Source organism: Citrus clementina, unplaced genomic scaffold (assembly GCF_000493195.1).
Source record: "Citrus clementina cultivar Clemenules unplaced genomic scaffold, Citrus_clementina_v1.0 scaffold_8, whole genome shotgun sequence".
Taxonomy (NCBI): Eukaryota; Viridiplantae; Streptophyta; class Magnoliopsida; order Sapindales; family Rutaceae; genus Citrus; species Citrus x clementina.
In genome coordinates this window covers 17,160,645-17,175,821 of record NW_006262022.1, presented here as the reverse complement: position 1 = coordinate 17,175,821, position 15,177 = coordinate 17,160,645, and the positions used below count along the sequence as shown (strand labels likewise).

Below are 15,177 nucleotides of genomic sequence, written 5' to 3'. Positions count from 1 at the left end.
TGTGAATGAGAGTGAGAGTGATGCATGCCTGAGATGCGCGTGTAATGTGTTTGTTCAAACAGTAGCCTTTTATATTGCACACAAAACGCACCGTTCGGTGCTTATTGTGGTGCTTATTGTGGGCTGAATATCGGTGCTGTTGTTTAAATCTAGAGAGGTATCACATGCATTTCAATCTGTTTGATTTTAAATTTGGTTGACAAAAATACCCTTGGTACGGGAGGGCGCATTTTTTTATTTGAGTGATGCTATACTTTTTTAAAATACTTGGTTTTATATGCTAGCTGATACGTGATTAGAAGAATTTCATAATTTTAAATTAAAAATAATGAGGGTTAATAATTATCTATCACTGAGCGAATCAAATAGTGACACTTTATTCATCACATTAGTTAATATATAAAACTAAGTATCCAATTAAATGAACATAACATTATTGTTATTTTATAATATAAGAATAATTAGTGTTTAGTAAAATTGATACCTCGTTTGATAGTTTATTTTAAAATTAATATCTATAAATGAAAATTATAAAAGTATTTGGTTATTTGTTTGAAAAATCTAATGCTTGTGGGATCATTTTAATAAAATAACTTATTTTGAAATTATGTTATAAAATTATAAATACGTATAATATTTTTTTAAATGCGATCGTTCAAATAGAGAAAAACAAACAACTATTATTCTTTTGATAAGGGACTACACCTTTTTCTATAATAATTACAATAAGATGTGAAACCTTTCCAAACTCAAATATTTGAAAGCAATAATTTTGTGAAGAAAAAGTGTAAATTGAATATAATTCATTTTCGTGCAAACCAAAAAAAAGTGCCACCAAATATATTTTATTATTTTATATTCTCGTAAAATGAAAATAATTGGTGCAAAATAAAATCAAGGGCACCTTTTTTTCATTTCTATTTTAAGACTAATATCATAATACTCTTTTTTTTTTTTTTAGTTATAACCTACGAACTCTAGACCTCTTATTTCCAAACAACAAATTTTTACCAACTAAATTAATTGACATCCACAAATACAATCCTATAGTTTGATCATAAACATACAAATACAATCTTATAGTTTGATCATAAACATTAATCGTAATATTTATTTATTGAATGATTAATTTCAAATCCAATGTCAACTCGTTTGAATTCTAAAGCATAAACATAAACCTAAAGTTTTTGCAATTTAAGGACAAAATCTTATTCTAATTTTTTATGAGTGTTACAAAATGTGAAAGTGTTATCAAAACGTCTGAAAATAAAAGAAAAGAAAAGAGAAGAAAAGGAAAAAATAAAGATCCTCACTCGGAGGACTAGGATGAATAAATCTTAATTCTCAAGGGGCGCAACCGTCAATCCATCTAAAAGAAAGACTAAAATCGAAAGATCGACCCGTCATTTGCTCTTACCGTTTCAACAATCAACGAAAACAAGCCACGTGTAAAAACCCCATTGGTCTAAGAACCCACACTCGCGCTCTGTACATAACCAACCTTGCATAACGATTTCCTCTACATATCCTTTTGGCCTTTTGCCTTGAGGCTCCATCCCACCATTTTCCTGCTCTCTCTGTACAAACGCAACACAACAAGAATTGAAAAGAAAAGTGAACAAGAATGGCAGGAGAAGCACCAGTGGCGGCAGCAGCGGCAGTAGCAGCAACAACAACAACAAAAACCACAACAACTGGAAGCATTGAGTCTCACAAGAAGAACAGAATCCAAGTCTCTAACACCAAGAAGCCCCTCTTCTTCTATGTTAATCTTGCTAAGGTATATATAACGTCTCTCATCTGGGTTTTTCTTCTTTATGATTCTTTTCATTGTAGAATGATTTGATCTATTTTTTTGTTTTTTTATGAATTATTTTGTGTTGCAAAACCTATTGGTGATCTGGGTTCTATCATTTTGATGTATAAAGTTTAGTGTCGTTGGATCTATATAATAAGTAGTAATGTTTGTGTTTAAGTCATTTTTGTTCTCCAGTTGATTTTCTTTTATGTGTTCTGTGCGTTGATGTGCGACATTTGATCTTTTTTCTTTGTAACGTGTAGTTTTTTTCCTTTCTTCTTTAAGAGATATTGTAGATCTCCTAAAATCATAAAAGATTTTGATTTACTGCCATCATTCTGTTGTTAAGAAAAGGAATTTGCATTGCTTCATTTCATTTGATCTGTTTCTACGAGGCATTGTGCATAAACTTTGATTTGTTTTAGGAAAATCGTATATCATTTGTACATGGCCTGATTGTTGCAATGTTTTCTCGTGTTGTCCTTTTGATGTAGAGGTACATACAACAGCACGATGAGGTCGAGCTTTCTGCATTGGGTATGGGTATGTTTCTTCAAATTCATCTTTCTTTCATTATTCACATCACATTCGAGGTGTTTAGTTTCTCTGCATCAGCGACAAAATAGATTTATATCTGAATTCTATTTGCATAATTTAGTTCCCTGTATAACAAGAAAGCACATTACTGAAGTTACCTTGTACTTGAAATAGTTACAGTGGACTGGAGATCTGATGGGGATTAATTTAAAGGGCTATAACTGTAGGCGTTTATTGTTATTGTTTGGACATGCTGAAACTAGGAGTTATGTTTGATGTTGCCGCGAAGTGGATGAAGTTATGCCCTGTGAAGAGATTCATTAACGTATGCCTCTAGTTGACAAGCCAAGCAGAAGCTAGGAATCCAAAATATCTAATGTATAGTGATCTTCATATTTTTGCTGCCTAAACTTTCAGTCTCTCAATATGGTGATTGATGATGTTGCGACTTAGAGATCGATTGACACTTCATTCAACTTAATTGACTGTGACTAAACTTTTTAGTTTAAAGTTTAGTCACAGTCAGTTATGGATTTAAGATAAACTGGAAAGTTTTGAAGGCATTAGATACTAGGTCCATGCCCTTGTATAATTCCAAAGATTTGAAAGGGGATTTGTGTCAGGACCAAAGAAGGAAATACAGGAGATGATTCTCTAGGCTGAAAACTTAGACGTAAAACATTCCTGTGATTGTTAATTAATAGTTGAAACTTCCAATGCTTGATAAAATTATCATGCCAGTTTGAGTTTTAGTTCATGAGTTTACACCTCGAAACCAAGTAATTAATTGACACTTTAATGTCTTTTTACAGCAATTACTACTGTTGTCACCATTGCCGAGATTTTGAAGAACAATGGACTGGCTACTGAGAAGAGTAAGAATCCTCCCCGCTTAATGCTCAGCATTGTCTTTAATTTATCTAAGGGTGGCTAATTCGTTAACTCTTCTTGATATACATAAAACAGAAGTCTTAACATCTACCGTGGGCATGAAAGATGAGAACAAAGGACGATTTATTCAGAAGGCCAAGGTAGGTTTGAGTATACTGTTGGTCAATATGCTAGCAAACGTATTAACGACGTAAAAATTTCTCATAACTTTTCTTATAATGGGTAATGACTTGCAGATTGAAATAGTGTTGGGGAAATCCGAAAAATTCGATTCTCTGATGACTGCTTCTGCTCCAGCTCCAGCTCCAGCTCCAGCTTCAGAGGCTGCCACCAAAGACAATGATTGACCAGAAAGATGGGAGCAATGTTGATGTTTCCTTGTTGTAGTTTTGTTCAAAATCTTCTCTTACAGTATGCAAAAGTAGTGATAACTAGGAGGTTGATAGGTATTTTTCTTTCATAAGTTCTGCTACATTGGACATTGGAGCGAAAGAGTAAAGAGGAAGTCCTCTGAAATGATATGGCAACATGGGGTAGTGGCATTTGTCTGCTTCTCTCTAATTACATCCTTTCCCAGAGCTATAGAGATCATATCGTCTCTGTTATCATATTGTCTATCATTGAAATCTGTATGCTTTCAGCTTACTGCACGGTGCTGATTATATTTGAATGGCTAATTAGAAAGAAATTCTGCTGATTTTCTTGCTTGGATATTTTGGTTTCCTTAGTATTTCGCTCATTTGCAAATGGACCATTACTTGCATACAGAGATTCCATCTGTCGTTTGTGAGCAAGAAGCCCTTGCCCAAGCTCTAGATAAGTAGAAGTTGGAACTCCTCACCGTGTCTTTTCATTGCCCTCAAGATATTGAGGATAATTCCACAGCTCCATATTGCTACTAAATCTAGTAGCAACTTGCAACTATCAAAACTTAAGTGCCATGGCCTAAAGCGCTTCATCACTCAAGTCTATCTACGCTGCAATTGGTGTTACTTGTAAAGAGTCTTAATAACATTTTTCATTATAATAATTAATGTTGTATAAGCACATCCTATGATAAGCCATAAGTTTTTATATATTAATAAAAAATGGCGTTGTCTAAAATTAAAAAAAAATTACGAGCATTACAACGTAAATTCGCTCATTCATATTCTCATCCATTTTAGATGTCTATTAAATGCATTATTGAATGCATTTTACATAAACATTTTTTTCTATTGTCAGAGTTTGATTAGAATTTTTTATAGTAGTTTGTCTAAGAAATGTGTGTTTTTTACCGTCCTCAGCAATGGAAATGCTTTTGGTTTTCGAAAATAATTTGGGGGAGTCGCCTATCGTGCAACCGTGATACCGTATAACGGTTTTTGTCTGTATTCGGAGAAGCCGTTGGATGAAAAGTTAGTGCATCTAACGGTTAAAATTAACCAATATTTGTGTTCAGTGAAACCGGGGAAGGCGGTAAGGAAAAGGTAAAATAATCGTTAAGTAATGGACGTGAGGGAAAGAACAAAATTCCGTGAAAAAATAGGAAATAATATTATTTGGATTAAAGGGGTTCCAGTTATCGATCGTACATGAAACAAAAGATAATGAAAAATGAAGATTTGTGTTCTGGGAAAAGGTGGAATATAGATTGCGTAAAGTGTAGAGGAGATATAAGGATTTTTGGGTGAAGACGAGGTAATTTGTTTTATTTTGACGATTGACGGAATAATATGAAATTGGGGTTTGTGTGAGTGGAAGGATTATTGTTATTTCATATAAGTGTGGATCACTGAAGTAGGTTTTGTTTGTAGGCGTTGCAGCGATATTGTCATTTTATGGGAAGTTTGTAAATGTGGACGAAATCTGAGAAAAGTATTTGGTTGGTCTGGTGATGTAGGTTATAGATTTATGATTGAGTGTAAATTGGATATTGCGTCATGGATTATTGGTAAAAAAGATTTGGTTGGGAGGGGGAAAATGGTGGCGAAGAAAAGTTGGATTTGAAATAATCAAAGGGGTTTGAGCAATGGGATAAGCACATGGTAAGCCATAATGTTAATTAGTATGATATTGGAAGTAATTAAAAGATGTATATAGAGGTTAAACATAGGAACATATGTTGATAGTCCAGTGATCTGCAGTGGTTTGAGTTTTTTTATCTGAAAGAGTGAAAATTGACAGGCTGTGCATGTTGCAGATGTGTAATTATATACATTTGGTGGCTTGTTATGTGATGAATGCATCAGAGATGGGAAAAATGGCAAAATCTGTAAGTTTGAACATTTAATGAGGTTTGAATGAGGCATGTAATTTCGTAGTATTTAAAAAAAAATTTGGGACGTGTGTGTGTAATCTGTTCGGTGTGTAGATGTATTATACAATTATCAATTTTATAGTTACTAGAGATGCAAAAAATTGAAAAAATGTTTCATTGAACGGTTAATATTGGAGTTGTTATTTGGAAAAGGGAGGAACTATATAGGTGGAATGCTATGTATTGTGGTGTTACTGAATGTACAGAAACAGAGGAAAGACGAGAGTGATATATTTATGACTGGGGAAAGGAAAGAAATTGATCCGAACACAATTTGGCCCCAGGGCAAATGCAATGCAGGGACAAAGTGCATGCAGGGAATTGATTAAGTTCGGGTGTAGTCCATTAGTTCAGTAGTTGGATAGGGCTTGGATGTTTTGATTTGGTGTAGTTCTTTAATGAAATTTGAGCAATTTTAATTTGTTAGAATGCAAGAATGCTGAATTATGTAAATTTTTTGTCAGTTGATCGATTGTGTGAATGCTGAAATGACAGGGAAGTAGTGAATGAAAAAGTTCGGCAGTATTGGTTAGCTTAGAAGTGTTTGTAGGTGAGATGAGTGTATGGCAATAATGGTAATGAGTATTAATTTAGTGAGGGTTCGTATGTGTGCCTTCATGCAATGGAGCATCTGTGAGTTGGTACAAATTGGTGTAAGAATTGTTTATTGTTTGGTGGATCTGCTTATTAATTACAAACAGGGTTAATATTCAGTTACAAGAAGAACTGTAATGAAGATCAGTAATATCGTGGAAGCACTTTCGAGGCTTTGATGTGTGAGGAAAGTTGTAGAATGAATACATGGTGTTTGTGGATGTATATGGTTGACATGGTAAGTTATATATTAATATTGTTTTACTGTTGCTATGTCTACCTAGGGATAAGAGATAGATTCCTTCTGCTAAAATTTAAGCGGATGGTTGGATGAACGGGATAATGAATGGAAGCAGATAGGATTCGCTCCAATCAATCAGTATGTCCCTGGCTTGTCCTAGAATCTATGGAACCACTGTCAGATAAGGGAGCATGCCTAGAGAAAGAGATTTCCCGGAAGAACTGTCAGGGGATTTGATAGTGAGTTGTGATTTATATTTGCAGGAATTATTAGTTGTGGCTCGTAGTTGTAGAGCAATTCAGAAGATTGCAGATGAAGAACCTACGAGTCGAACTAATATTGGGCCTGTATAGTGATGTTGTTTGACCGTGTAAATTTATGATTGTTTTGAAAGTGAAACAAAAACATTATTGGGCTTACATGGGAGTTGTTGGTCAATCAAATGATCCTGGGGTACACGGCGGAAGTAGTGGCAGTAAAAGTGCTTGCGGAATGGGATGGGTGTGCGGAATAGAAGGAAGGTGATGTAAGGGCTATTGACAAATTTGTGGTGAACTGTTTGGCATTTGGAGGGGATGATAATCTGTTGCAAGAAATGGATATCATGTTATTGTTCTGGTATAACCCATAGGCAGTATTTGCGGAAGAATAAAGCGAGTGTTGAGTGGAAGGTGTAGAGCAGATAAATTACGTTATCTTGTAATACATATCCAGAAATTTCTGATGTAATAAGTATTTGCGACAGCTGAAGAGAGCTGATACATGGTTGTCAAACCCATAGGAGAGACGTGTTTATGTTAATGGTGGTTGTAAGATAAATGAGAGAGAATATAGACTGGCGAAATAATGGGTATCAGTGCATTTGCCAACTACATATGAGATTACGATGGAAAAACATTGCAAAAACGACAATGAATTAAAAGGTTCTAGTAGTAAGAACAGATAAGGGGCATTAGTGAGTAATGGCGATGTTTCCCATCAGGGGACGTTGTTTGACATTATTTTACAAACCAAGGCACCACAAAAGAAACAAACTATTATGGGACAATCACACAGGCGAAAGACGTAGTCTCAAAAACATCAATGGTAGTGGATATCAAAAGTTGATTAATACTGCGGAATTGGTAGAATAACAGTCTTCCCCAACGGCACACTGTGAGTCAGAAGTATCGGATGAGAAACTATCAAAAAGATAATACTATAGTGCAATGTGGGTGAGGCCTAATGGGCAATATTTGATGTTGAGGTCTTGTACCCGATAAAGTGGCGACATCAGAGGCCTGCAGAGAAATGCAATTGCCAAAGTTACGACTAATTAGTAAATTGGAAACTACTTACGAGACTAGTGGATAACATAAAGGATAAAGAGAAAGTGGTGTGTTAGAACTGTAACCAATGAAAATAGATAAACTGAAATCAGAATTAAGCCAAGATTATGCAGTAACAGTAACTAATGGATAGCGACAAAATCCATTGACAATGACAATTATTTATCAGAATGTCACAACCTTGCATCCCATGTAGAAGAGCGACCGCAGAGAAAGAAACAAACATTATTGATATAAAAATTAGGGGTAGAGACAGGTTAAAGTGTGGGTAATGAACAACATATCGGAATAAAACAGGCAAATACATCAATAGTCTATTTGGTATTAAAAGTTTGTTATTACACACAATTAGAAGAAATGCAGAGAAATTGGTGGAAGGAGTTTATAAGCCAAATGGGTTATGTGCAGAGAGCGAAATTTTAACTGAACATGTGGATGAAAACAAAAAACTGTAATATTTAGGGTCATAGTTAATTAAGAAATACAAATGTTAAATTCGTTTATCATAGGGCATAAGGAAAGATTTTAAATGCTTACTTATACTATCATCGCTGCTGGTGGATATCATAATACACATGCCATCCTCTTGACTAGAGTTGGTAAAGGTAGTTTCCTGTGTCCAGTGTTAGCAGTTAAATAAAGTGAATTGAAAGTGCATATGTAATTGTCTCGATGATGAGTTATGGAAAGCAACATACAATTAGTGTAAGAAAAACATTAACCTGTAGGTTGTCCGTAGTAGAGTAGTAGTGATGAAGCGTGTGTTGTAAATCTTTGTTTGACGTGATGTCATTGGGCGGCTGAAGTGTGAGAGGTTGAAGAGCGACAGTCATGGGTGGATGCAAATTGTGACCTGAATGCCACTTCCAAGCATTTTCTTTGGGTAGTTGCATCATGCCCGGCGCATAAGTGGACAGAAAATTTTGAACAGACAATAACTCGTCGACATAATCTTCAACGTTTCCATTGATGTAATGTATTCCGATGCAAGCATGAGGACAGGGAATACCTGAGATTTGCCATAATCCACAAGTGCATGTCATTGCTTCCATGTTTAGGTCATAAGAGGAGGAAAGACTATCAGTAACTTTCAGCAGTGTGCCATGGTCCTGAACGACGCTGAGCCGCTTACCATCAATACAACGATCGTTAATTACATCTCGAACTTTTGGTGGTACTTTCTCCCGGTTCCAGTTCCATACGACCATTCGTCTTTGTTCAAATAGTTCTGATGTTAACCGTGCAATTGCCTCGAATTTTCTTGCAATGTTCATTTCCAAATATGGCTGACAGTAATTGCGAAGTTTTTCGGTAATTGTTAGTGTAATACAAGTGCACTTTACCCATTCAGGCACGCAAAAAAGCGCCCACCTTTTCCAATTTGATTTCTCTAACCAATCATGGCATTCTTTGCTTTGAACACATATCAACTCCATGTATTTAAAGAAAGCTAATGCACTCGTGCTGCGGCAAGCAGCCCAGAATAAGTGGTGAACAACTGCCTTGGGGAATTTATTGACCATTTCGGTGAAGATCCGGTGGCAGCATTGTCTGTACGTGGCATGAGCGAGGTATTCTTCAACAGCATATTCAACATCGTTATCTCCATCGGCCAGTATGCATAGACCCGTACCAGATTCTAAACGCAAAGCATTGTTAATGTTCTTCAAAAAATAAACCCAAGAATCCAGGTCTTCAATTTCAACTTCGCAGAATGCTACAGGCAATATCCCATTATTTCCATCAAGTGCAGCTGCGACTAGCATGACATTATTATATGGATTGTTCATTTTCCATCCATCGACGGCCAGCAGACGTCGACAATGCACCTTGAAGGCATAAGAGGCTCGTTCATAGCACACAAACATCCGCTTGAATCTCTCTCCGCCATCCGATGGCAGTATTTCGGTGTCGACAAGCACGATGTTGTTCCTATCGATTGTTTCCATTTCTTGTTTGAACTGGTTTACCATTGCATAACCGTCTTCGTGATCAATCCCTAGAAGTTGTTTGGCTCTATTTGCTGCACAGAGCACCTTCCATTCTGGGCATTTACAGTCGAAGGTAGCTTCAATCTCATGCGTCGGTGCAATTGTACTGATAGTTGGTTCTTGTTTCCACCGATGAAGAAACATGGTCGAAATCCATTTCGATCGAGGTTGGAATATTGGGCCACGTCAGGGACATTTGTGTTAGGGTGAGAAATCTGTTACGACAAAGGTATTTCCATTTACAACTCTCGCTGCCTTTATTTGCCAGTCACAGCACAGATGAGAACACTCACAACTAACAACATCAGTTCGATTTTCTATAACGCACAAGTTAAACCCTTCACGAATTGCGGACACCTGAAGTGCCTGTCTAAACGCTGTGACATGTTTAAATTTCTGTCCAATATAGAAAATGAGTTTATGATGTTCACTGTGGTCAATTACGAATGTGTCCCCGACATCTTGGCAGTCCGGTTGGTTAGCTGTGAATGTATAGAAAGTCTCCTTTTCATTTTCGGATGTGTAACCTTCTAATAGGTGTCGGTCGTCATTGATGTCTGCCAACCTGTCGCATTCGTCATCGGAGTAGCACCCTATTGGCCAGCGTTTATTTAGTAATATATCCATTGGTTTATCATCTCTAACATGTGCTGTTTCGGTGTTGTTGGTAGGAAATAGTTGTTTGGACACTTTTCTTGTGATTGCTACACCCTTGTCATCCAATATCGTCCCCCGTGTATGAGTTCTTTTGCGACTGCGAATATATTCAGGGGACCAGTTGGAGGATAGACGTTCGTTGGTAGATCCCGTGAATGTCAATTTCTTTTTCTTTTTTGTATCCTTCACTTCGGCTCGCCATTCGTCTTCCATAACTTTAGTGGATCGTCGTAAATTTGGCCGGTCATTCTCAACTCTCCTGCACATTACCACCCGTGGATGGCATGCATTAACATTCAATTTATGAATCATGTTATAACTACTACATGACCAAAAGCATTGCGACATGGCGAGATGCTTCGGTGTCGCAAATTGTTTGTACATTTGGGTGGAATACAAGCTAAGGTGAGATTGTTAAATAATTCTGTTGAAGCATAAACAAATTCATTCATTTTCACAAGTTGTAAATTACATGAAACAGATATTGTGCTATGCTTTTTACCTGGTTTATGCGCTCGAAGCGACATGGTTTATCTTCCACGCCTATTTGGTATGCCTCATGTCATCTGCATTTGAAGATTTGTAGCACTCCTACTTAATGAATGAATTTAAGGCAGCAGACTTAAGGTGGAAATTTCGTTGGTGGCACGTATGTCCGAATCACGTAAAAAAGTTGAATGATATCAAAGCAATTAATTACACCTGAACTCTGGGAGTGGCGCGAAGTCGGTTGATGTTGCCGCCACTTTGACATTTATTGGTTCTTTTGGTTGTCAGCACCATCATCTGACTGCATACTTGCCACATCCATTCATCGCTAACGAAGCTTCGTGTAGTGCTCCCATATCGACCTTTCCGTGTGCAGTCTGTCGTTCGGATTAGTAATAACAACATAATCAAGGAAATGACTTCACTGTGTGTAAAATTGGGCTCAAGTTTAGGAGTCATTTTTCTTTTGGGTCGCAATCCGAAAGATGTTATTTTCAAAGGGCCTATATAAAGCATCCCTATGGGTTGTACTCCGCCTGGGGGGACACTAGCAAGTGCATTTGTGAACGTCCAAATGACGTTGACCATATTAACCCTCTCCGATTGCCTCTTGATGTACCCCACATTTTCTGAACATATTATTGTAAGTAACAACAGTGGCTGCTATAAATGGCATTGGTAACGTTAGATTGTGCGGCCGTTAAATTGGCCTTCAGTATAATATAAGTTTTGACGGATCCATCCATGGCGGAGGTTACATGTGTTTGTTGTGATGAACCAGTATGGATTGACCCGATTTGAAATCGTTCTTTGACAATGTTACGTTCAATAACAAAGTTTTCATGATCCACGCTTTGTATAATATTCGACAATGTATAATTTATGACTACTAAAGTTAATATTTCATACCTTATTTAATTGATCGACGCTTAATAATTTAATCCATATTAATATGAAATCATTACAATTCAAGTAAACCATAACGGGTCTTGTACCTTGCACCTGCTCCATGGTACCCGTCATTTTGTCTATATATGAGTTGCCCATTATATGTAACTGAAAACTTGTTTCAACGCCTCGGATTTATTCTCTTTGGTTTGTAACACTCACATCATTAATGATTTCAAAAGAACTAAATAATGAACGGCTTCATACAAAAATTTGGTTTTTTCTTCATTTGTTTCCTATGTCAATTGAGTAACTGTACTATTATTTTCTGTGACAGGATTATGGCAATAACTTAAAACACATTGTAATACATACAATGTTTTTTATTCTTTGAAATACATAAATAGCAATGTAATATAAAATAAAAAGATTATTGTTATTTAAAATTTTAATGAAGCATATGTGATATTATAGAATTTATACTGTTTGTAACAATATATAAATTAACCAACCATATTACACAATTTGTAGAAACAGTAAAATTTTTTTTATGAATAATAAACTAAATTAATTATTTAACAAAATTTTATTTTTCAATATTAATAACAAATTTTACCGTTGCACCGTAGATGTCTCCCAGCAAATGACAATGTTTTAAAAATTTCATAATACTGACGTAAGGTTTATCATTCAAATATAAATAATGGATGACTCTTCTGCAAGCAAGAGTCACAGCATAGTAGTTTCCCAATAAGAAGGGGTACCGTGTACCCCTTCGACCGTATGAAACCTGTTATTTAAAGTTGAAGCTCAAGACCGCATCGACTTTACCAAATAAATGAGTTCCGGTTATGCACTAAGTTATTGGTTGATGGTGTTGTACCTTCAATGTTTGTTATACAAATTCCATGGGGGCAGCTTTAGTTCACTTGTGGTTCCAATCATCGGATGAAGGAAAGACGACATAAAAGTTTAAGATGTTTTTATTTTCAAAATGGGATAAATATGTGGGCGAAGTGTGGTACCGTGTCACAATCAGGGCCGGCTTTTGAGTATATGGGGCCTTAGGCAAAAAGTTTTTGTAGGGCCTTTTTTATTTTGTCATTTCAATACTCAAAGAAATATAAAATATTAAAAAATTTATTCGACTTTTAACTCTTGAATTTTAATAGTAATAAAAACGATCTTAAAAATTTTCAAAAACCAAACTTAAAGAAAAAGCAAGAAGATATCTTTTTTACTTTCATTAACATTATTACAAAAGTAAACAAACAAATAATTAAAACAATATTTTGTCAAATAGAATATTTTTGTATTTAGAATAGCAGAAAATTGAGATGATAAATTGATTATTAAATATTAGATATGCACTTTGTATTTTAAGAAAAAAAAATTTTTCTTTTTAAAATGAATCAATGAATGTTATAATTCTCTTTGTTAAAAAAAAAAAGAGTAAGAAATCTATTTATCTATTGATTTTTTATACTACAAGGAATTAAAATGAATATTAAAAGTCATATTTTTGGCCTTTTCTTAGGAAAGTTAAAAGGTAAAAAATGTAAATTTTTTTATAGAAAAACTAATAATGCATGAATTAATGACTAAACAATTTTCCCTATTATCTCTATGGAACATTAAGGTTACCAAATATTGATTTTCTATAAATAAATAAAAAATAATTCTTAGTTATGGTATAACTGTTAATTATAAAGATGTCTAATAGGGTTTTCTACAATACATAATTTTTAATAAAAAAAAAGATATTTATTAATTAAAGAACAATTAAGAAATACAAAAAAAAAATGAGGCCTTCAAAAAATATAGGGCCAGAGACAATCGCCTTGCTCGCGTATACTTAAAGTCACCCCTGGTCACAGTTGCATTCAGCTGTTGCCTGTTAGTGGATCCCAGCAATGAATGTGCATCGAACGTCTGAATGCAACAGTAGCGCGGTACCGCAGTTGGACCGTACCTTTATCCGTAAAAATGTCTAATTTAAAGGCTGTGCATCATGTCATGTACCAAACACAGACATACATCCCGAACCCGACTCTTTATATATATGTGTGTATACATAGTTATAAACCTATGCGATAACTCAATATCGAATGGACTTCGTTCTCCGCTCATTATATATTATTGACAAAAGCAGTGTGCATATCTCCCAATAAATACCGTAAATCCAACTATGTGGTCGCGTGGGGATGATAACAGCTAAGTCTCCTTTGCAATACCTATGGAATATTAACAATATTTGTTTCATCTGTTTTCAAACCCTATGCGAAAGGAACATCGGTGGTTTAATCACATTTGTTATTGCACTTCTTATTGTTGCGTAACCAAAAATTTTTTTCCCCGGGACTTATTACTTCAATTGAAACTCTACTCCTTTGTTCGTCTTGGGCCACTGTGCCACATGTACGATTTTAATTGACCCATGTGGACCGTAACATTAATATAAAAAGCCGTTACAGCATGGTCGTTAAAGTAAACAACTTCCCCTCAGGTTTTCATCCGTGGTGCTCAATACATTATCACCACTTTTTCCCCCGCGGAGGGACGTCACCTCGCTCGTTCGTTCTCCAGAAGAAAACAATGATATCAGGTTCGGCAGACTACTGATTGATATATAAGTTTCCGATTTAACGTTGCGATGGAAGTGTGTGCTGTGTTTTTACTATATTTCCATGGTTATTTTCTTTCATATAAATGTTTGTTATTTACAATCGTCGATAATATTCTTAAAATCCATCAGCGACTCGCATGGTCCTAATATTACGGTGTAATTACCCTTAACCTTACATACACAAACGCTTTATTCGGTTTGTTTATCCAACGACTGCCATGAAAACTTGTAAATGCCTGCCTCAGTCCTGGAATATGAGACGACAATCTTGGTATTTCTTAGGTCTGGGGACATGTTCTGTCAATCCTAAATAATAAATTTCGAATTATCTGCAGGTACGAAGCAGATAAGCGCAACATCATGCATTTGCACATTGCCATTAATGCAACTTCTCGAACGTACCAGATTATGTTCACGTCCTCATTTCTTGATGTGTTCATCACGTGGGAGGGGGTTCTATCAAATTTTAATTTTAATGTCGAGCTAAATGAGGCGTCGATTATGTTCGTTTTAGCCCGGGCAATTTACAATCGGCTACACTAGCAAATCTCCGTCTTGAAGGCATTGATAGTAGATGCTACCTCTTATCAACGTCTCTCAGTGTTCTAATGCTGTTTTGCTGCTGTTCAACTCTGGTGGGGGCTTTTTTATATCTCAGATGTTCTTTGGCTATTATGGATAAGGGGTAGCATCTATGTTTTACTTTTTATAGTTCACGCGCCTTGTTTTATACCTTTGTGCGATAACAATTGACTTAAGTTAGCTGACCCCACTTTTGAATGACATTCCCTTTGTCGGAATCCTAATGGTTACAAACAATGCTAAATGAAACACAAAA

General features: G+C 35.7%; 2 protein-coding genes across 2 annotated transcripts; one reads left to right on the top strand and one right to left on the bottom strand.

Annotated features, from left to right (window-relative positions):
- The first annotated feature begins 1,549 nt into the window (after positions 1–1,549).
- On the top strand, positions 1,550–3,894 carry LOC18035683 (uncharacterized protein At2g34160). Its single transcript, XM_006423918.2, has 5 exons — positions 1,550–1,780; positions 2,293–2,341; positions 3,148–3,210; positions 3,302–3,366; positions 3,463–3,894. The coding sequence occupies exons 1-5, from the start codon at positions 1,625–1,627 to the stop codon at positions 3,571–3,573; spliced, it is 444 nt and encodes a 147-aa protein (XP_006423981.2). The 5' UTR covers positions 1,550–1,624; the 3' UTR covers positions 3,574–3,894.
- A 4,474-nt stretch (positions 3,895–8,368) lies between these two features.
- LOC18034630 lies at positions 8,369–9,823 on the bottom strand. The gene has a single exon (XM_024179853.1). It carries the CDS (start codon positions 9,821–9,823, stop codon positions 8,369–8,371), a length of 1,455 nt encoding a protein of 484 aa, XP_024035621.1.
- Positions 9,824–15,177: the final 5,354 nt, after the last annotated feature.